The sequence below is a fragment of the Rattus norvegicus genome, chromosome 1 (assembly GCF_036323735.1).
Source record: "Rattus norvegicus strain BN/NHsdMcwi chromosome 1, GRCr8, whole genome shotgun sequence".
NCBI classification, from domain to species: Eukaryota; Metazoa; Chordata; class Mammalia; order Rodentia; family Muridae; genus Rattus; species Rattus norvegicus.
The window spans coordinates 89,625,956-89,648,823 of NC_086019.1; the positions used below are offsets into that span (position 1 = coordinate 89,625,956).

Here is a 22,868-nt window from a genome sequence, read left to right on the forward strand (position 1 = left end):
ACCAGACAGTCTTGGCTGTCTGTCCTCACCAACCCCACAACCCCCAAAATAACAGGAAGTCTCTTGGGGAAGTCCCCACCCCAATTGAAATGCTGGTTTATCTCCTTTATAGGGCCTCACCCTCCTCACGTCCCTAAGCAAGGGGGAACCAGCCCGGGCCTTACCAAATTTTTACCCATATTTAAGCTCTGAGAACACAAGGTATTATTTCCAGGAGTGGGACCTAATTCCCTCATGGGTTCACTTGCCTAGGCAGATTTGGAGAGTTTCTGTCAAGAACCTGGGGATGATGGAGACATCTAGAGTAGTCATTGGGATGGGAAGAGCAGACTCAGAAAGGTTGTTAAAGGACAGGAGGCAAAGAGGAGACTCAGGGAATCCCCAGAGACCTGGATGCAGAAATAGAAGCCAAAGGAAGAAACAGACACAAAGTGGCTGGCCTGGGCCCCGGGGGATAACAACAGTTGGGGAAAGGACAAAGCCTGAAATCTCAGAGAAGAGACAGCCAGCAGCAAGAAAAGGCCCAAAGTGATCAAACGGCACTGGGGAGCTGCATCAGGGTGAAGCAGCAGAGGCCAGAGAGCAATGAGTGCTGAACGGGCCCCTGACATTGTGGACCTACAGTCGGAAGCCCATCTAGCTTTGAAAAAGAGACCAGGGTGGTGGCGCACAGCTTTAACTTTAATCTCTGCAATCCCAAGGCAGAGGCATCTCTGAGTTCGAGGTCAGCCCACTCTACACAACGAGTTCGAGGCCAGCTAGGGTTACAAAGTGAGCCCTTGTCTCAAACTGAGAGAAAGAGAGAGGAAGGGTCAGGGCAGGAGCTGGGCAGCAGCAGGACGGGCGGCAGAGGCGGACAAAGGCGAAGGGGAGCCGGGCGGGGCCGTGTGGGGCCGCGCCCGCGGTGAAAGGAGGAGCCGTGCGGGTGGCGAGAAGGGGAAGGAAGCCGAGGTGCCGGGCGGGCACGGGGCGCGGGCAGGAAGCGGGGAGGGGCGGCGGGCGGGGGCTCCGGAAAAACGCCCCGACTTCCTGCCCGCTGGAGCCAGGAAGCCGGAGTCGGGACGCTGGGCCGGGATCGCCGAGCCCGACCTCGGGCGCCCCGCCGGTCACCTCCCCGCGCGGACACCAGGTACACCGTCCCTGGCCCCGCCCGGCCTCCTCCCCACTCCGCCGCTGGGGGAGGAGCAGGGAGGGGACCCGGCGCCCAGGGCCTCCCGGGGGGGCGCCCAGTCGCCTGCAGTCGTCTTTCTCTGCCCTCGGTTTTCTCATCTGTCAAAGAGAGCAAAGAGAAAACCCGGCGCGGTGACGCACGCCTGTCATCCCAGAAGTTGGGAAGCAGAGACAGGTGGATTGCCATGAGTTCGAGGTCAGCTTGCGCGACCTAGCGTGACCCCCGCCTCAAAAGGAAAAACAAAATAGAGAGAGAAGGAACGAGCGAGAGAGTGCATAGTAGGTAGAGATGAACTAGGCTGGGATCCAGGCTCCCAACTGTTCAGTGCAGAACGATAACACCTATTTATCAGCAGGGAAACTGAGGCCCAGGGAGTCGGACTGCCTTGTTGCAGGGACATACACTCTTAAGTAAGATAGCAGCTGGGACTTGAACTCGAAGCTGTTTCCTGTAAAGCGCTGTCCCCGCAGTCATGGATGTTTGATTAGAGCTCCCTAAAATAAACAAGTATCTCTGCAGAGCATTTTGAAGCTGAGAGTAACAGAGCGTTGAAAACGTCTCAGAAAGCTTTTTGATTTTTACCCTCCTCTGTGTTATTAATTATACTCTGGGAGATGGCTGTAGGGGAGAGAACCGGAAACATATCCGCATTGAACAGATGGGACGACTGAGGCCTAAAGGGAAGTCATTGCATTTTGCAGGTTGGTCTGTCAGGAGGAAATATATGCCCAAGCGCATGGGTGTTTTATGTTTTGGTTTGCTTTTTTTGTGTCTCTGTGGGGTTTTTGGATTTTTGGTGTTTTTTTTTTTCTTTCCAATTACAGCGGGAGGAGTTGACAGTGGTGACAGGGAGTCGGTACACAAGCATTTGGAGTTTAATAGGTCCGAGTTGGGGAGGTAGACAAGGTGGAACTTAGGACCTGAGCGACTTGAAGTTTCTCGGAGCTGGAGCCCTAAACCGGCGCTGGAACCATCCTCCACTCCTGCGAAGGGGGCGGGGCCCGGGAGAGTGACAGGGGCAGTCGAAATACGGAAGCGAGGGTCCTCCAAGACAGACCAGAGCGGCCCTATTGGGCCAGCGTGGCGCCGTGTAGCGCTAGACCAGCCTGCAGGAGGAGTGGAGTTGCCGAGGCCGGAGAGTGTAGAGGGCGGGCTAGAGCGGCCGGAGGGAGGAGTGGAGCTGGACGCAAAGGCGGCCTCTGGCTCGGCTAGAGCGACTCTGCGGCGCGGGTGGGGGAACCTGGAGCTCGAGCGCGGTTCCTGAGGCTGCAGTGGCTTGCTTCTCTTCCCATCCGACAGGTGAGATAGGCAGCCTTGGCTGCCGTGAAACCTGACCCCACACGTCTTCCCTGCCACCTACACTGCCACAGTTGCAGAATTATTGAGGGCCCGTGTAGATCAGCCACGTCCCATGTAAGATTTAGGGCTCATGAAGAGCCGCCACGTTACACAGGTCAATAAGATCTTACATACCTTCCAGGTTTCAGGAAGCCTTTCACGGAAACCCGGCTTTTAACATAAACATAGGCTTCTCATAGACCAAGGCAGGGCCCTACAGAACGCACCACACACCACTCTCGAGGTCCCATAAACCATTAGTTTTCCCTTTAGAATCACCATCTTTCTGGATTCTTGAGGCCCACTATGTATCAAATAGAATGTGGGGTTGTATACATTCCAGGGCCCTCTTGTAGTTTTTTTTTTCAAGGCTCCTAGAGGTTCTTGGACACCTGAATAATCCTTTCCAAAGGCTTGTTGAACGTGAGCCCTTAGAACGAACCCAGGTACCTTTATGTGCTTCCTTCTACAGGACCCCCCATTGCATAAACCTAAACCTGCCCTGACTTCCCCCATCCACCCCACCTCCAGAGCCTCAAGTGCAAAATGCTCCCTCTGCCGGACACTGGTAGACTTTGTCAGTGGCTTCATTTTGCCAACTTTACCTATATCTAATTTTCAAATTCTCTTTGAGCCCAGGCTTCTGGAGCTGCTGAGTCCATCCTGGTTGACTGCTGAGGTCACGGCAGCCACATGACTTTTCCAGGCACCATCAGACATGATGTGTCTCAGACCCTAATAGATGGACATTTTAGTGTCCTAAGGCCAAAATGTCGGGGGGGGGGGGTTGGGGGGAGGGAGGTGCCTCAAAGCAATGTTAATATGCTGAATGTTCAAACTGTGGAACCAGACTGTCTGAACCTGAATCCTGGCTCTGACTCTTATAAGCCATGCCTCAATTTCCCCCTCTGTAAAAGAACAAACCAAAATAATGCTGGCTTCATTGGGTCAGTGAGAGGATTAAATTCTTTAACATCTGTAGACAGACCCTGAACCCTGCATAGAACCTAAGCTGGTGTGCCCCATCTATGCTGTGTCTGAGGACACGTGAAGTGTCAGTCATTGTTCCTTATCTTTGTCATGGGGAATACGGGGATAATGCGCGTTAACTGTGCGTGAAAATCAGGGTTTTGGTGAACATTTGTTTAAATTTTGTACCTTCCTTGGGTTCTGTTTTTTTTTGGGGGGGAGGGGGAGGTGAGTGAATAAAGACTTTAACATGAGAGTTAAGGAGGCCATTTTGGATGATGTGTAAGAGCCAGGTATGGTGGCACACACCTTTGATTCCAGCACTGGGGATTAGGAGGCAGGCGGATCTCTTGAGTTCAAGACTGGCCTGCTCTACGTAGTTCCGGGACAGCCTGGGCTACGCAGATAAACCCTGTCTCCTGTCTGAGATGGGGGTAGGGGAGGATAAATGTTAATCTGGTTGCTTTGTTTGGTGATGCTCAGGGTACAACTCAAGGCCTCTTACATGACTGAACACATATCCTGTCATTGAGCTACACCCCCCAAACCCTCCTTGGCTCCTTTAGGGTCTCTCAGGTGAACAATTTTCCTGCTGAGATGAGCATGGGGGCTCTGGGTCTGGGCATGGTTTCTAGCCTAGAAGGTTGTCTGGAAGGGGCGGTCTTTGGAGGCATCAGGTTTTTCAGGAGGATGAGTGTACACGGGTGCTAGTAGTCGGGAGTTGGTGGGACTAGACGCAGTGTTTCCCTCCTATAATACCAGACCTTGAGAGATCAAGACAGGAGGAGGCCAGTCCTCAGAGTGAGATCCTGTCTAGAAGAAAAGCCAAGACTGAGTTGGTATAGCCAGAGCAACTCTCACATACCGTATGGGCTTATCTCTCATGATAACCACTGTTTCTTTGCTGGCTTGGTTTGCACGTTTATTTATTAAACACTCAGCAATGTTCACCCGAGCTTTAATGGTGGACAGATACAGCTGAGAGAGAATACAATGTCTGCTTGGGGGAACCCCCAGCCATGACTTCTGGACACTCCAGAAGGCGTCTTTACTCAGAAATCAGAATCACAGCAATGGCTCATTGAGTGCTAGGGAGGAGGCTGATGGAAGTGGGAGAAGGGCGGGCCTCAGGCAGCCGGAGTTATAAATAGCTTTGGGGTGTGGGGACCCACCGCCCCCTACTGGCCCACCCCACACTCTTTCCACCATTCCTTCCCTCCTGACACTGATCCACACAGCATTAGTCAGACTAATTAGGGTCTGGGAGACGCTCAGAAAAGGGAGAGTAGAGGGAAGACGGGATGAGGAGCCGAGACTCAGTGCGGAGCTGGACAGAACCAACACCGGCAGTGGAAGGACGGCTGTGGGAGATGAGGGAGGAGAGATAGGGAGGCAGAGGAGTGGCCAGCAGAAGTGATGGGTCTGGGAGGAGAGGTGGACCACAGATTCCCGGGACCACAACTGCTTCAGATTGAAAGGGGTGGCACACACCTGAGAGTGGGCTGTTGAGCCCCACCCCCTCCATCATTTTCTGGAACCATAGCTACAAAAGCTGGGAACTGTAGGGAATCACCAGGCTCAAGAGCTCAACCTGTCTGACTGAGAGGGACTCAGTTTTGTTTTCTCATGTAGAGGGAGTTGGAGCTTGGGGGTTCACCATTGACATTTCCTGTCACAGGAAATGGGGCTGGTGGGTTCAGAGGCAACATCCTGGCCCAGGTCTGCCACAGATCAGAATATATAGCCCTCCTCCTGCCCCCCCCCCCCAATACCCTTCCTAACTCCTCCTCCTTAAGGACTGTTCTTTTAACTTTGCTTGTTCTAGAGTCCTTCCCCCTGGAGGACTAGCCAGCCCTCTGGGGCCCTGATCCTTCTTTGTTTAGTGACCCAAATTAGTGGCTTTTACCACAGCCACCCAGCCCACCCATGGACCCATGCTCCTGGGCTCCAGTGCCCGCCCGCCCCCCTCCTTGGTCTCTCCGCCTCAGCTGGGCTGTGAAGAGCTCTTTGTCGCCACACAGAGGCCCCATTGAGTTTAGGAGGCTGGGGGTGGGGGTGTTTACTCACCTTCCGCACCTGGGCCAGGAATCTGTGAGTAACTGCCCAGCCTTAGGCACTTCCTCTCCGCCCCTAACTGCTCTTCCTCTCTGCAGCCCCGTGGAGTCCTGGAGATGGGAGAAGTCGCCGGAGGGGCGGTGAGTGCGGTGCTGGGAGAGGATCTGAGCCAAGGTGAGGGAGCTCTGGTGCTCTGTGAGGTGGAAGCCCTGTGGATTGAAGTCGTGTCTCCCCTTGTAGGCCCCAGGGCCTCCCCGGTCTGGCCTGGTGTCCATCATCATCGGGGCTGAGGATGAGGACTTTGAGAATGAACTGGAGGCGGTGAGCAGGGTGGGGTGGGAAAGTGTCCACCAAGGGCCTAGTTCTCCCTCCTGGGATGTGTCCTCTCCGCTCACACTATCATCTTCCACCCCATACCGAGTGTCACCGTCCACTGTAGACTGCCACCTTTCTCACTCTAACCCCAGCCTATCACTACCCCTCCCCCACTTGACTCATATCCCTTCTCAGTACTCAAGTTCTCCATAACATCCCAGTAACATCAAGTCTCATGCCTTCTTCCCAGCTACTTGCCCTTACTGTCTGGGTTGTAGCATAGGCACATCCACCCCTATTTCCACCACCATTTAGAGGTGCCAGAGACTGGGTAGGGCAAGCCTAGGCTGTCCCTTCTTTCCCCGTGGCACTCAGCTCCCTTGTCCCCACCCAACAGAACCCAGAAGATCAAAACAGCCAGTTCCAGAGCCTGGAGCAAGTGAAGCGTCGCCCAGCCCACCTCATGGCCCTCCTGCAACACGTGGCCCTGCAGTTCGAGCCAGGACCACTGGTGAGACGCATACAGGGGTTGGGGGCAGAGGAGGAATGAGGCTAGGCAACTAAGAAGTCTAGAAAATCCAGAACACAGTGTGAGTTTTAGAAATAGGACCCCAGACAAGGCACAAAAAGCAGGCTTATGCCACAAACAGGCTTGCAGATGCCCGGGTGAGCCTTAGTAAGCAGGGAGCCCAGGCCTCAGTACATACAGCAGAATCTGGCATCCTGACAGATGGCATGTCCTGCCCTTTACCAGCATCTCCAACTGGTAACGTTGTCCCTCACCAAGCTGGCCTTGGCTGGGGACAGCAAGGCCTTCTCAGCAGGTATCATCCGTTAGGTTGGGCAGGTGTCAAGGACTTGGTTCCCTTAGCCATCTCAGACTTAGAGAGCGCCTCAGACCTTGATCCAGAAACCCAGACAAACTCCATGTGGTTGCACTAGAAATGTCTTGAGCCTGGTGTGATAACACACACCTTAGAGGAGGAGGCAGGAGCACAGCCACGCCTTCAGTCAGCTGAGGTACAGGGCAAGACTTGACCTAAAACTACAGAAACTTCCAGGACCAAGCAGGAGACACCTGGGAGGCACAGATAGTGAAGTATGTGGTCTGGAAACACCTATAGAGGTGAAACCCCCGGTCCCTGGTTTAGCAAGAAGCCACGGCACTGGCTGAGGGTGGGTGGGAGGGTAGGTGGGTGTAGGATAGGGGGTTTAGGCCTAAGGAGACTCAATATCACCCAGTACAAGCTATTCGTCAGGGGATGATGTCCAAGAGTCTTGTACTGCATGAAAATGCACAGACAACCCCCCCCCCCAAATAAAACAACCTAGGAGACTAGGGGTGAGGAAAGATGGGCCCAGCGGTTGGGATGTAGCTTAGTTGATAGAAGAGAATACCTAGCAGGTACAGAGGTCTGGGTTTGAGCCTGGGCATTGCATGAAGCAAGCATTGATCCAGGCTTGTGATCTCAGCACTCAGCAGAAGAGGAGGATCCTCAGCTACTTAGCACGTTTGAGGCCAGCCTGAGCTACATGAGACCTTGTCTCAAGAACAAGGCATGAACTAGAAAGCTGGGGCCAGTTGTCCTGACAGCAGGCTTTAGGAGCTGGTGGGAAATTGAGACACGGATACAGTCTCTCCGTCCATGTTCTTGGGAAAAGCAGCTGTCCCTCCTGGGACATAGAGGCGTGCTCTGTGTGACCCAGGTGGCTTCTGGCGTTGTGGGAGCTGCCCTTATGCAGCTTCCTCAGCCCGCCACGTTATGGGGTGAGGGTGGGGAGAGCAGACATCATGTGCTAACCGGTAGAGATAAAATGCTCTGCTGCCAGTGGTTGGTCCCCACACTCGGGGGCAGAGGCGGGCAGGTCTCTGATTTCACGAGGCCAGCCTGGTCTACATAGTGAGTTCCAGACAACCACAACTACACAGGGAAACTCTGTCTCAAAAAAACCAAAGACGAAGAAAAAAAGTGTCTGCCTGCACTGGAGTGAGTGTCCTCAAGTAAGGGCAAGTCACCTGCCAGGCAACAGCTGTGGGAGCAACAGAGTCCCTGTGCATTTCCATTGTCACCCACCAAAGGCTGGGACACAGGCAACCTCAGGAGACACCTGTCAAGAATGAGTAAGCCCCAGTCGCCCGCCCATCTGTCGTCTGCCCCTTACTGCTCTGGGCCCTAAGTAGATGCTTGTGCTGTTTATAGAAATAGCCAGAGACATTTGAGGCGTTTGAGCCCGGCTCTACCATGTGACACTGATATGAGCAAGCATAGTTAATTCATTGTTGGTACTGAGGATTGAACTCAGGGCCCTGCCATGCCAGGTAAGTACTCTACCGCACCTCCCCAGCCTGAGTTATTGTGTGTGTGTGTGTGTGTGTGTGTGTGTGTGTGTGTGAGAGAGAGAGAGAGAGGGAGAGAGAGAGAGATGTGGTGTATATGTGTTCGTATGGGTATGTGCATGTATGTGTACATAGGCACTGTATGTAGAAGCCAGTAATCAGCATTGAGTCTTCCTTGATCTCTTTCGACCTTATTTTTTTTTGTCCTCTTTAAATTTTATTTTTTTAAGATTTATTTATTTATTATTCTATGTATGTGAGTACACTGTCTTCAGACACACCAGAAAAGGGCACTGAATCCCATTATAGATGATTGTGAGCCACCATGTGGTTGCTGGGAATTGAACTCAGGACCTCTGGAGGAGCAGTCAGTGCTCTTAACCGCTGAGCCATCTCTCCAGCCCCCTAAATTTTATTCTTAATTTTTATTTGTTTGTTTGTTTGTTTTGGAGACAGGGTCTCTCTATTACTGGCTGTCCTGGAACTCACTGTGTAGACCAGGCTAGCCTTACACTTACAGAGATCCGCCTGCTTCTGACTCCCAAGTGTTAAAGTCATGCACCACTATATCCCAGCTCTTTTTAAAGTTCTTCTTACTAAATTTCAATTTATTTTGTGTAGGAGCATGTTAGTGGGTGCCTGTGTGTGCATACATGAATGCCATAGCATGTGTGTGGAGGTCAGAGGACACCTCTAGGAGTCAGTTCTCTCTTTCCATCATGTAGTTCCCAGGGATTGAACTCCAGTTGTGAGGCCTAGTAGGAGGGGCTAAGCCATCTTTCTGGTCCCACCATATTTTTGAGACAGGGTCTCGTGGTCAGGGAGCTCTCTGCCAAGCATGTGCACTGGAAACGCGCCCCCAAGGTTTAGAGACACAGGCTTGGTGGTTCTGTTGGAGCTGGAGGTGCAAAGATACGCATGAATCGTAGCCCATGCTTCCCTTCTGAATTACCCTGTAACCCACACTCTGGTTTATCTAAGACAGTCTCACATGGTGTCATGAACTGGCAGTGGTCCTGCTTCCTCTTCCAAGCAAGCGCTGGCAGTGCCGGCAGTGCTGGCTTTACCTTGTATTTTGAGATAAGGTCTCTAAGTTGCTCAGGGCTGCCCTTGAACCTGCAGTTCTTTGACCATGAAGCTTAAGCTGTTTGCTCTCTTTCCGTTTGGTGGTGTTTTGTTTTTTTGAGACAGGGACTTTGAACTCCTCCCTGGTCTTCCTGCCTGAAGTCCCCAGGTTTGGGTCTGCAGGCCGGTGCCAAGGCACTCAGCTTTGAATTCCTAATCCCATAGGCACCATTGTTTTTAGAAGCAGGCAGGGTCTCCTCTAGCCTAGCCTGGCCTCACTCTGATCCTCCTGCTTCCACCTGGGAAGTCATGGGGTCTTAGTCACGCACCACTGTGCCTGGGTTCAAGGGTCCCACCTAAACAGTGGTGGTCTCAGTGATGGGACAGGTCCTACATGGCCTCTGGTGTGCCCCGAATCCTCAGAATAGCTAGTAGAGATAGCTAATAGTAAGAATTGTAAAGAAATAAGAAAGTGTTCATAGCAGTGACCCTGGGGAGTCCTAAGAGAGACCAGCCAACGGCTGGGCTAGAGGTCAGAGGGTGCTTCACAAAGGAAGTCATGTCTGAACCCCACAGACATACAGTGGTCACAAAGCCACTTAGGGAGTCCAAAGAGGGAGTGTGGTGGTTGGGGCCAGGAGAAAGAGTCCCACTCTGTGTGTCCCCAGCTCTGCTGCCTGCATGCTGACATGCTAAGCTCACTGGGCCCCAAAGAAGCCAAGAAGGCCTTCCTCGATTTCTATCACAGTTTCCTGGAGAAGACTGCGGTGAGACACCTCCCAGCTGCCCCTGTCCCTCTCTCAATGTCCAACTGTGGAGGTGCCTGCCAACCTGGGTCCTCCCCCATGCCCTCCCTCAGACACTTCCCACCAAGGCCTCCTGAGGTACATCTGCTGTCTCACTCCTGTCTCCCCCCAAGCAGGTTCTGCGGGTGCCGGTCCCTCCCAGCGTTGCTTTTGAACTTGGTAAGAGGGCTAAGTCTTGGGATAAGGGAGGGTCTCTGGCAGGGACAAGCTTCCCCAGAAACCTGTGGTGTGGAAGCCGTGATTCAGTCATTCATTCTTGGTGGTGGCGCCCCAGGGAAATACTGGAATTTGTGTGTGGAGATGGTGATCCAAGTAGATTGGGAGCCAGGCCCCCTAGAATGTGGTCCCTAACCCTTGCATGCATGTCTGTAGATCGTACTCGGCCTGATCTCATCTCTGAGGATGTCCAGAGGCGGTTCATACAAGAGGTGGTACAGAGCCAGCAGGCAGCCGTGACCCGTCAGCTAGAGGACTTCCGCTCCAAACGGCTCATGGGCATGACACCCTGGGAGCAGGAACTGAGCCTGCTAGAGCCCTGGATTGGGAAAGACCGGGGCAACTATGAGGCCCGGGAGCGGCATGTTGCAGAGCGGCTGCTCTCCCACCTAGAGGAAATGCAGTGAGTGGGTAATGGGAGTCAGGCTCCAATTGCAGATCTCCTTCCGAGTGAGGGTTTTAGTGTTCGCATTCTTGCCCCGTCTAGAGTTTAATTTAGCCTAACTCTTACAACTTTGGGTCCCATTGAAGTTTCTGGGTCTTGTTCGTGGCCATGTGTTTGTGTCCTCTGGAATGGACCTTCCGAGGCCACTTTTCCTTCTGCTTACCCTGCTTATTGAAGAGATAGCAGACCGGAGTGAGCCTCAGTGGCCAGGGAAGCCAGGTTTTGTGGTTTCATTGTAAATTTCTTTCTTTGCAGACATACCATCTCCACAGATGAAGAAAAAAGGTGACTGCTGTAGAGTGTGCTGTGAAAGAAAGGCGTATGTTGTGGGCTGAGGGGAACCGTGGCCTCCCTGGAGCAGCACCCTTGCTCCTGGCTTTGGGAGCCACGCCTTTCCTCTAACCACAGGACGTGGTTGAGGGGTTGTGGGGACTGTGTCTTTGTCATTGCGGACGGACGTAGTGTGTTGCTGTGGGTCTGCTTCAGGGGCCCTCACCTCACTGTCTCCTCCCCTCAGTGCTGCTGTGGTCACTGCAATCAGCCTGTATATGCGCCACCTTGGGGTCCGGACCAAGAGTGGGGACAAGAAGTCAGGGAGGAACTTCTTCCGGAAAAAGGTGCTGAGGTCAAGTCTGGCCCTGTGCTCTCTAAGAATCCCCTGGGGAAGCCTAGAGCCTGCGTGCCTGCAGTCACTCTCTGCTTCATGTCTGTTTGGAAGCGATAGCCTTCCTTTTTGTCATTTTCCCACAGGTGATGGGGAATCGGCGGTCAGACGAGCCCCCCAAGACAAAGAAAGGGCTGAGCAGTATCCTAGATCCTGCCCGCTGGAACCGGGGAGAGCCATCTGGTAAGAGGGCTAGCCTCAGCCTTGCCCACCCAGTAGGCCCCAGGCCACCCAAGCTCACTGTCCCACTCTTTTGTTTCAGCTCCAGACTGTCGACATCTAAAGGTCGAGGTTGATGGTAATGAACCTTTAGCTCGGGTATCCATCCTGGACTAAGTGAGAAGGGCTGGGTCTGGACCCCTGGGTCTGAGGGAGGAGTAGACAGTGTGTAGAGAACGGAGCATGGGAGGAGGGGCCTCTGTGGTGTGGAAGAAGGCTAAGAACACAGTGCCTTCGTTCCCCTGGGTACAGTAGCAGATGGGGCTAGAAGCCTGTTTTATTCTCTTGTTCCCATTCTTCCTGCAGAGAAGCCAGGCCCTGCAGACCGGAAGGGAAGCCTGGGTATTTCATCTCGGGACAGGACTGTTGGGACTCCTGGGCAGGACAACCCAGGAGTCTCCCTGCACCCTCTGTCTGTAGACAGCCTGGATTCCCGGGAACCAGGTAAGCACTTCTGAGCCTGGACAGGAGCACCACGAGCCCTCAGCCCCTGTCCCACTGAGATCTCTCCTTTATTCTCTACATCTTTTTAGCTCCCGGTCAGCGGTAGTAATTGCCCCCTGCCTCAGTTTACCCTTTGGGCTCTGACCTCTGTCTCCCCTTCACACATGGCAGACAAGCTCTCTGCCACCAAGTTACAGCCCTAACCCCCACTGCAGGACTCTAAGCGGGTGCCGCACTGATGAGCTGGACCCCTCCTGACCTATAATCCAACTGTTTCCAACACTCCCTGGGGCTCATTTCCCGGAACCTCCGTGAGGAATGTCCACATGACATTCTTAGGTCATCTTGGATAGTGAACCCCAAATCCACTGAGTTTACTTGTCCTCCTCCCCAGAGCTACGGCTCTCTTACCTTAGCCCTCAGATCCCGGAAGCGTGTGGAGCCTGGGTTCAGATCCCTCCTGCAGCTTCCCTCTCTGGACTCACCTCTCAGCGGCTCTGTCCATTTCCCTTAAGGCTATGGGGACAGAACACTGGTGGCCTCCAGTCCCCTCCTGTCCTTCTGTGACAAGTGTTCTGAGGTCTGAACATGTTTCTGTCCTTCACTCTGAATACTGAGTGAGTAGTTGATTAACTGCCAGATACTGGGTGTCTTCAGCCGTCCCTCAATGCTCAGGTCAGGAAGACCGAGACAGCTGCAGGGTAGAACTCCACATCTGAGGCCTTCCAACCAACTCTTCCTCCCACCACACCCCTCTATCTCTAGGTGTGGATACCCCGCAGGAGCCAGGAGATACACCCCCACAAGGCCCTACAAGCCTGGAGCCCCTGGCACCCCCAGAGAGCACAGAGGACAATGGCGAGACTGAAAGGTGTCCGCTGCGGTGCTGGGAGGGCCTGGGCAGGGCGGGGCAGCATCGAGGGCTGGGGAGGGTGCTTGGGATTGCTGCTGCAGTCTACGCCTGCCTGTCTCAGTCATCTCTGCTGCCTCCAGACCTCCTCCTCCCTGTCTCTAGGCTTCCTTCCATCCTTCCTTCCTCTCCTCCTCCTTCTCCTCTCTTTCTCTTTACTCTCTGTTTCCGGCCTTCTCTGGCCAGGTTCTCTCCTCTCTCCTCAGCTTCCTTCATTCCTTATTCCCACCCTCTCCCTCTTCTCAGTAAGCTCTGCCTCCCTCGTGGCCCTGCTCCTGGTGTCCCTTGCCCCCTCTGTGCGCTGAGCTGCTGTGTCCTGGGGGCCTTGTCCCCCTCACAGTTGGGGGGCAGGCTCTGCCCCCTGCCCGTCCTTGTGCTGCTGCTTCAGGAAACCCTGGGTGGGTATGGGGAGCTGGGGTGGGCACACCCAGCCCACCTCTGACCCTGTTGCCCTCTCTCCCCAGAAGGTGGAAGAGGTGGGTGCCTGGGCCCTGGGTGGGGGGAGGGCCAGCCCTCCCCCATCTCTCCCAGCCCCTCCCCCTCCCTGTGGCCACCTCCTCCCCTTCACCCCCTGTGAGGGGAGGGGGGGTAGGTCCGTCACCCTCTTGATTGAGCTAAGTATGGAAATCCTTTCTCCTTATCCCTTTCCCTGACCCCAGCCTCAGGGAAGGGAGGGGGGCTGGTCCTGTGGGCCACAGTGGGTTTCGATCTGCCCACCAAATTTCAGTACCCTTGGGGCCACTCCCAACCCCAGGTACCTCCCCAAGTCCATCACTTCTGACTTTCTCTTGTTGCTTGTTTCATCCCTGCCCTGGTCTGTCCTGTCCCTGTTCTGGTCTGTCCTGTCCCTGCCCCTACCTGGTCTCCCCGTTGGCTGTCCTTGTCCGGGTCTGTCCTGTCCCTGTTCTGGTCTGTCCTGTCCCTGCCTGGTCTCCCCTGTTGACTGTCGCTGTCCTGGTCTGTCCTGCCCTGTCCTGTCCTGGTCTGTCCTGTCCCTGCCTGGTCTCCCCTGTTGACTGTCCCTGTCCTGGTCTCTCCTTGTCTCTGTCCTGGCCTCTGTCTCACTCTGGGGTCTAGGCTATCAGGGCGTCTGGGGCGCTCAGAGAGCCTGCGGGTGAGTGACCGCCGCCGGCCTTCCCGGGGCAGCCTCGGGGCTAAGGGCCGGGGTGGGGGCCGTTCCCGGAGCGACGTGGACATGGACCCAGGCTCTGCCACGGCCGTGCTTGGCCCTACCCGACGAGCCACGTACGTCACTTTCCCCTCATAAGCGAGGAAGCCTAGAGAGTTGGGAGGTGGTGGGTTGATGCTAGACTCTCAAAGAAATGGACAGCCAGTGTCTGAGGTTGCTGGGGCCAGCTGTGGGCATCACAGGCCATTGATGAGTTAGGGGTGGGATACTACCATCTAGAGATCTAGGGATTGGTCTGTGTCATGGCCTCCCAGAGGCTTCAAATGGCAAGGCCACAGAAGGGTTGTAACTAAAGAAGAGCGCCCCCTGGGGTGCTCCAGGATGGGGCCTCACAGTGCCTCTGTCCACAGCCCTGAGCCTGGAGATGATGGAGAGCCAGGGCGGTCAGGCCTGGAACAGGAACCAGAAGAACCTCCTGGGTGGAGGGAACTGGTGCCCTCAGACACCCTGCTCGGCCTGCCCAAGAACCAAGTGAAGCGGCAAGAGGTCATCAGTGGTGAGTGCAACCCTGAACTCCTCACTACAGCCAGGGATGCTAGCCAGTACTGACTGAGGCAGAGCCCAAGAGCATGTGAGAGCAGCTGCTTTCCACAGAGGCAGCTGGATGCACGGGCTGTGGAACAGACTCAGTGTAATAAGTGACCCGAGTGCCACTGTCTCGGCCATGCTTCCAGAGCTGTGCTATTCAAGAACTATCAGGGCCATGCTTCCAGAGAAGATGTGGCCGTTAAGCAGTGTTGATGTCAGGAGCCAGATACAGCAAATCCTGTCATCCCAGTCATATGCCCTGGGGATCAGGCAGCCAAAGGGAAAGAGGATAAGAAGTTCAAGGCCAGAGCCCAGGACATGGCTTACTGGGTAAAAGGGGCCTGCTGCTAAGCCCAACAGCTGCCAGGACCCGCATGCTGGGAGAGAGCCACCTCCACATGCTGTCCTCTGACCTCCACACAGGTGCCGTGTGTGTGTGTGTGTGTGTGTGTGTGTGTGTGTGTGTGTGTGTGTGTGTGTCTGTCCGTCTGTCTGTGTGTGTGTGAGAGAGAGAGATTTTTAAGGAGGAAATTCACTTTACTCTCAGCCCTTTGGAGTCAGAAGCAGGTGGATCTCTGTGAGTTCCAGGCTGAACTGGACTACATACCAAGTTCCAGGACTGTATCAGGAGACTGTCTCTAATCCTCAAAATCAAAACAAACCAAAAACGGGAAAAGGGGCTAGAAACAATGAGAAACTGCTCTCCCTCTGCCTCTCTTAGGCTTCTCTTTTTCAGCTATTTGGGTTGGTTGGTTGGTTGGTTGGTTGGTTGGTTGGTTGGTTGGTTGGTTGGTTTTTGAGACAGGGTCTTTAAACTAGCCCTGGCTGTACTGGAACTCACTCTGTAGACCAGGCCTTCCTTGAACAGACGTCGTGTCTGCCACCCACATGCTGGGATTGTGAAGGCATGTCCTACCACATCCAGCCGTTTCCAACTTGTTTGCTTGTTTGTTTGTTTGTTTTTTCTGGAGCTGGGGATCGAACCCAGGGCCTTGCGTTTGCTAGGCAAGCGCTCTACCACTGAGCTAAATCCTCAAGCCGTTTGTTTTTAACTTAACCTGTTTCTTATTATTCTATATGTATATTTTTTTAAAGATTTATTTATTTATGTTATATAGAAGTACACTGTTGCTGTCTTCAGACACCCCAGAAGAGGGCATCAGATCCCATTACAGATGGTTGTGAGCCACCATGTGGTTGCTGGGATTTGAACTCAGGACCTCTGGAAGAGCAGTCAGTGCTCTTAACGGCAGAGCCATCTCTCCAGCCCATGTATGAGTATTTTGTCCGTCTACATGTTGGTGTCTATACCATGTGTGTGTGCATGCATGCGTTTGTGTCTTTGGATACCTGAGGCTGTAGTTAAAGATGGCTGTGAGATCTGGAAATCTGGGCTTCTGGAAGAAGAGCCAGTGCTCTTGGCTGTTGAGCCATCTCTCCGTCTCATAGGCCAAGCCAGTCTCTAACTTCCAGGAACTCAGGCTCAGGGTGGCCTTGAACTCCTGTCTCCTGTCTCTGCTTCCTGAGTGCTGGAATTGAGGTTGTATGCCACCAAGGACTAGCTCTGGCTTTTGTTTTGTGACACAAAGTCTCACCCTGTAGGCCAGGTTAGCCTATTACTCAAAATACCCTTCTCCCTGCCTCCTGCGTAGCTGGGCCAAGACTCACCTAGACCTAACTGAGCAGTGGAGTGCCACGGTGCTGTGGCTACCCGAAAACTGCAGATGGTGTTTCATTTACAATGTTGATAGTTAAAACGGAAATAGCAGATGTAGCTAGTGACCGCCCCACTAGGTTATATAGCAGTCTTTCTTACCAGAAAGACACAGCAGTCACAGTGTTGACTGCCGTGTCTGTGATTTCAGTACTTGAAAGATAGAGGTTGGATGGTCAAGGGTTCAAGGTTATCCTCAGCTACAAAGCCACTTCAAAGCTAGACTAGCTTCATGAAGCCCTTGAAGCAAGCGAGCGCACTCGAGTGCACACACACACACACACACACACACACACACACACACACACACTATCATCATCATCAGTGTATTTAATACAGCAGACTTGTGTACCCCTATAACACACAAAGGTACCCAGTGGCTGGTTGGTCATGGAAGATCGAGGGTTGTCCCCAGGACCTGAAGCTACCAACCTATATTAGAGGGAACCATTGTGTGATGCTAATCGTCTGAATCCTCAACACCCAGGAGGCTGAGGTAGAAGGAACCTGAGTTCCAGAATAGCCTGAGCCACATGAGACCCTTGATGGGTAGATAGATACCAGATAAGAAAACATCTAGACAGTTTTTGGAATTTTATCCCAGAAAGTCTCCTGACCTCAGTGGACTCGTATCATTGGCTATTCTGTCTGCCTGCCTGAACCAGCAGAAGGGTAAGGGTGTGTGTGGTATTTATGTGTGTGTGTGTGTGTGTGTGGTGTGTGTGTGTGTGTATGTGTGTGTGTGTGTGTGGTGTCTGTGTGTGTGTGCATGGTGTGTGTATGTGTGTGTGGTGTGTGTATATGTACGTGTGTGTGGTATGTGTGTATGTGTGTGTGGTGTGTGTGTGTGTGGTGTGTGTGTATGTGGTGTGTATGTGCGTGTGTGTGTGTGTGTGGTATGTGTGTGTGTGGTGTGTGTGTGTATGTGTGTGGTGTGTGTGTGTGTATGTGTGTGGTGTGTATGTGTGGTATGTGTGTGTATGTGTGTATCTGTGTGTGGTGTGTGTGTGGTATATGTGTGTGTGTGTGTGTGTGTGTGTGTGTGTGTGTGTGTGTGTGTGTGTGCTATAGCACTCCTCAGTGCCTACATGAGGCAGTAATGCCTCCACCCAGAGACCAGAGTATGTTCTGACCTTATCAGTTTCTAGGGATCCTTCTGTGCTCTCCCACCATGCTTTTGAACCTTTCCCTAGAGCAGCAGTTATCAACCTGTGGGTCTCAGCCTTGGGGGACGGGGGGTGTCATTTGTGTGCTATCCTGCATATCAGATATTTATATCACAATTCATAACAGCAGCGAGCTCACAGTTATGAAGTGACAATGGAATAGTTTTATGGGTGGGTCACAATTGTGGTGACAATATGAGGAACTGTATTAAAGGGTGGCAGTGTTAGGAAGGTTGAGAGCCACTGCTCTGGAGCGTGGACCCTCCCTAGTGACACTTCCTATTTGGGCCCACAGAGCTGCTGGTGACGGAGGCGGCTCACGTCCGCATGCTACGGGTACTACATGACCTCTTCTACCAGCCCATGGCAGAAGGGGGCTTCTTCCCTCTGGAGGAACTGCAGAACATCTTTCCCAGCCTGGATGAGCTCATCGAGGTGCACTGTGAGTACCAGCGACAGCTCCCCTCTCCTCCACAGCCCAGCACCACCTCCTGCTGCCAGGCCTCTCAGACCCCAAACCCACCCATCCTCGGAGCAGGCAGCCTGGCCTACTCCTGAGGACCACACATTCCTGTCCCCACAGCATACCCCCCTGAGGTACAGACACACTGAACAAGCACATAAAGTGTGTATGACAGCCCACCAGCCCCTAAGGATCAAACACACGGCTGCAGCGTGAGTCAGCAGCAGCCCAAACCAGGCATGTCAGTCTGTCAGGCTCCAGTATAACCCTCCTTTCCTGTGCCCCCACAGCCCTGTTCCTCGATCGCTTGATGAAGCGGAGACAAGAGAGTGGCTACCTCATTGAGGAGATTGGTGATGTGCTACTGGCCCGGGTGAGGTGCCCTACATAGCTCCAGACACTGACTCTCCGTCCTGTCCTGTCCTGTCCTCACATACCCCAGAGCTCTGGGCCCCAGGCCTGTCCTACCTTAGGCTTCCATTTCTGTCCAAGAATGTTTTGACAGCCCCACCTGCGACGTCCCCTGCCTGACACTTCCTGCATCCTCCCACAGTTCGATGGTGCTGAGGGCTCATGGTTCCAGAAGATCTCTTCCCGCTTCTGCAGCCGCCAGTCATTCGCTCTAGAGCAGCTCAAAGCCAAGCAGCGCAAGGAGCCTCGATTCTGTGCCTTTGTGCAGGTGAGGTGGGACACAAGCCCTGGTGTGACGATGACAGTGTGGCGTGGGTGTAAAGGATGAGGGCTGGAACTGAGCTCTGGGTCTTAGGAGGGAGGGCTGGGCATGGCCCTGGGCCACCCCTGTGCTGTCTGCTTGCTCCTCAGGAAGCTGAGAGCCGCCCCCGCTGCCGGCGGCTGCAGTTGAAGGACATGATCCCCACTGAGATGCAGCGGCTGACCAAGTACCCACTGCTGCTGCAGAGTATTGGGCAGAACACAGGTACCACCCCGCCTGCCCTGACCATGGCCGCTGCCTGAGGACACGCCCGTGGGGATTCACTCCACTCCCTTTGCCTGCAGAAGAGCCTGCCGAGCGGGCAAAGGTGGAACTTGCAGCTGAGTGCTGCCGTGAGATTCTGCACCACGTTAATCAAGCTGTCCGTGACATGGAGGACCTGCTGGTGAGCCAGGGCATGGCTCCACCCGGGACAGGGCATGGTCGGGAAAGTGCATGTACCTGGTCAGAGGTCAGTGTCCAGGAGTCAGTTGGCCTTTGGTGTCTTCCTCTCAGGACTACTGGAGGTCAGACCTGGACCTCAGCTTGTGCCCCGGAAGTTGGCTTTGTTTCATTGCTTACCCATCATCCACCTTGGAGTCGCTGAGGGTCAGCCCCTGTGCCTGGTTTAGCTCCCTGTAACCCTCCTGTCTCTGTCCTAGCGGCTCAAGGATTACCAGCGGCGCCTGGACTTGACTCACCTGCGGCAGAGCAATGACCCAATGCTGAGCGAGTTCAAGGTGAACCCCGTAGTCTTCCCTCAGCTCACCTTGGCCCTGCTGCCCAGCGGGGGCCTCCGTCCCCACCTCCTTCCCTAAGGGTGTCCATGGTGACCCCTGACCTCACTCCCTGGTCCTTGGCTGTTGAGATTGCTGCCCTCCCCTCCCTTCATCACCTTAGCTGATCGTGGCTCCTCCCTGCCTCAGAACCTGGATATCACTAAGAAGAAGTTGGTCCATGAAGGCCCCCTCACGTGGCGACTAACCAAAGACAAAGCTGTAGGTGAGTACACCCAAAGGTGGCGGGCCCGGGGGTACAGGTCACATGTGTGACCTTGCTGCCTCACCCAAAGAGGTCCACGTGCTATTGCTGGACGACCTGCTGCTGCTGCTCCAGCGCCAGGATGAGAGGCTGCTGCTCAAGTCACACAGCCGGACGCTGACACCCACACCCGACGGCAAGACCATGCTGCGGCCTGTGCTCCGGCTCACCTCTGCCATGACCCGGGAGGTGGCCACTGGTGAGCTGGGGCAGCATCTGAGCATAGTGGCCCTGTGACATGGGGGGTGGAACTCTCTAAGAGCCACAGAGCCCACTCTGGGAAGGGACAGAGACTGAGAAGGGTCCAGTGAGGCGGAAATGGACGGGACTAAATAAGGGTGGCAGAGATGAGGCATAGACGGTCATCGCAGCCCTTGGGAGGCTGAGGCAAAAGGATCTTAAGTGTGAGGTCAGCTTGGGCCACAAAGGACCACCCTCTCTCCAGAAATTAAAAATAGCCATGCTTGGTGGCGCAGGCTTTTTTTTTTTTTTTTTTTTTGGTTCTTTTTTTCGGAGCTGGGGACCGAACTCAGGTCCTTGCGCTTCCTAGGCAAGCGCTCTACCACTGAGCTAAATCCCCAGCCCCAGTGGCACAGGCTTTTAATGCCAGTGCTCGAGAGGCAGAGGCAGAGGCAGGAGGATCTCTGAGTTCAAGGCCAGCCTAGTCTACAGAGTGAGTTCTTGGATGGACAGAGCTACACAAACAATAGCAAAACAATAGCAAAATAAGAAACCAAAAATAAATAAGAATAGAGGAACTGCCTACACTTACAGAGAAGCATAGTCTGCCCCAGTGGTTTTTTTCCCACAGCGCTGGCCCCTGTTGAGGAATTATAGGTTTTTGGGGCAGAGAGTTTTGCGAGCCTGGCTGAGGTTGTGCTCAGGCCAGTGATGGTGGAGGGGCTGTTCAGGGGAAGGCAGCCTAGACTCTGTACCCTGATGTGATCAGGGCTGTGGAGGAAGACCTCGCTTGGTGTTAGCAGGATGGTGAGTGGGAACTCTATCACACGAGGGGGACAATAGCGGACAGCACCCAAGAGGGAGCCACACTGGGAACCCTGGCCAAGCCACATCTCTCCCCTCCCTGTGCAGATCACAAAGCTTTTTACGTCATTTTTACCTGGGACCAGGAGGCCCAGATATATGAGCTGGTGGCACAGACATCGTCGGAACGCAAGAGGTGAGTCCCCAAGGGTGGTGTGCAGGTGCATGTTGGTGCACGTCCTGCGCAGGGCAGGGTTTCGGTGTGCTGATGGCCTCAGGTCCCGTCCTGTCTCCCCAGCTGGTGTGCCCTCATCACAGAGACTGCCGGATCCCTGAAGGTCCCTGCCCCTGCCTCCCGCCCCAAACCCCGGCCCAGCCCAAGCAGGTAAGGGGGTCAAGGAGAGAGCTGGAGAAGTGGGGCGCGGAGGTAGTTCCCCCAAATGTCTGCAGAACCTAAGCCCCAAGCACACGTCCATGAGCATGCGCAAGTGCTTGTGCCGAGTCCAGCACAGCCTGCCTCCAGCCGTCTGCACCCCAGCCCCGCCAGCCTGTGAGCCAGGGATGTGGGGTCACTTGTCACTCCCTCCCCAGCACCCGAGAACCCCTGCTCAGCAGCTCTGAGAATGGCACTGGAGGCACAGAGGCCGCTCCAGCTGATGGTAAGTCTCAAGGTCATTGGTTAGGGGAGGTCTCCTGAAACCAGACAGGATCTGAACATCCCTCTCTGTCTGCCTATGCAGCCCGGACAGAGCGGATCCTCAACGACCTCCTGCCCTTCTGCAGACCAGGCCCAGAGGGCCAGCTTGCTGCCACAGCCCTCCAGAAAGGTAAGCCAGCCCTGGACCCAGAGGGTCCAGCATCTGGTCAAATAGCACCTCTACTTGAACTAGAGAAAGGCTCCACCTTTCAGATTTTTGCATGTCTACCAATCAAGAAACCCACCCAAATCCCTTTTTTCTTTAACTATTCTCCCACCTAGCTAAGTTCAGCTTTTCCAGCCTCAGGCCTCCTACCCGATCGTAAACCTTTTGTCTGATATCCACCTCATCCCTCAGCTGTCAGTTGACTTTGGCCCCCTGCCGCTAGTAACCCTGTCCCTCTTGCCTTGGCCAGTACTGTCCCTGAAACAGATCCTGTTGAGCACTGAGGAAGACAGTGGAGCAGGGCCTCCCCGCGATGGGGATGGGGTGCCTGGTGGTGGTGCCCCAGGCCCAACACACACCCAGGAGGTTGAGGAAAACCTGTTGAGCCTAGAAGTGGTCATCAAACAACTGGAGGTATGCTGGCCCAGGGTCAGGGACTTGGGCAGCCTGTGGAAGGAAGGCATCCTCATCTATGATCCTCCCTAGGAGTTAGAAGAGGAATTTTGTCGCCTAAGACCCTTCCTGTCTCAGCTTGGGGAGATTCTGTCCCCCAACCTGGCTGCACCTGAGCGCTCTGCTCAGACAGGTGAGTGGGGAACTGGCGTCAGGGTGCTGTCCCAAGGGCCAGAAAGGGAACTGAGGTCATGGTGCTATCCCGAGGGCCAGAAAGGGAACTGGGGTCACAGTGCTGTCCCGAGGGCCGGGAGAGGAACTGGGGTCACAGTGCTGTCCCAAGGGGTGGGAGGGGAACTGGGGTTACAGTGCTGTCCCGAGGGGCAGGAGGGGAACTGAGGTCAGGGTGCTGTCCCGAGGGGTGGGAGGGGTACCCTTGACCCACAGTTGCCTGTCTCCCATCAGCCCTATCTTCCTCCTTTCTTCCCTCTCTCCATGTTTGTTACCCTCAGGCCTTTCATGAAGAGAAGAATGGGGGAGAGGATGCAAGGGGCCCCCAAGCCCCACAGCTTCCATAGCATCACACCCCAGGGGCTTTGAGAAGAGGAGATTGGCTGAACTTGATAGTGGACCTGCTCGGGTCCCTGCCTCCCACCCTGGCCTCTGCCTTTCTCCCTCCTGCCTTCTGCTTGGGGGACTCAGGACTTCACTTCCAGAGTACCCTCATAATCCCCATTTTTCAGGCCACCTCAGTATTGCCTATGGGGAGGGGTCACCCCTCCATTCCCTACCCCAAGTGCCTTTGCTGTTTTTATATCCTGAATTGGAGGTTTATTTTTAATATATATTATCTAAGGTGA

General features: G+C 54.3%; 1 protein-coding gene across 8 annotated transcripts; it reads left to right on the forward strand.

Moving 5' to 3' along the window:
* Positions 1-928: 928 nt before the first annotated feature.
* Arhgef1 (Rho guanine nucleotide exchange factor 1) lies at positions 929-22,868 on the forward strand. Of its 8 annotated transcripts, none has more exons than XM_039088933.2 (30): positions 929-1,129; positions 5,632-5,673; positions 5,774-5,854; positions 6,246-6,359; positions 9,920-10,018; positions 10,174-10,216; positions 10,430-10,676; positions 10,974-11,003; positions 11,236-11,335; positions 11,469-11,565; positions 11,645-11,680; positions 11,908-12,045; positions 12,811-12,916; positions 14,033-14,200; positions 14,495-14,640; positions 17,848-17,994; positions 18,306-18,388; positions 18,569-18,694; positions 18,838-18,952; positions 19,033-19,133; positions 19,390-19,467; positions 19,654-19,729; positions 19,800-19,967; positions 20,861-20,948; positions 21,051-21,137; positions 21,344-21,411; positions 21,493-21,579; positions 21,866-22,029; positions 22,102-22,201; positions 22,521-22,868. In XM_039088933.2, the coding sequence occupies exons 2-30, from the start codon at positions 5,650-5,652 to the stop codon at positions 22,529-22,531; spliced, it is 2,928 nt and encodes a 975-aa protein (XP_038944861.1). In that variant the 5' UTR covers positions 929-1,129; positions 5,632-5,649; the 3' UTR covers positions 22,532-22,868. The 8 variants fall into 8 exon arrangements, with proteins under 8 accessions (XP_038944861.1, XP_063128439.1, XP_063128441.1 ...); XM_063272361.1 differs by having other exon boundaries at positions 959-1,129; positions 10,430-10,673; XM_063272358.1 differs by lacking the exon at positions 929-1,129 and adding an exon at positions 1,191-2,470.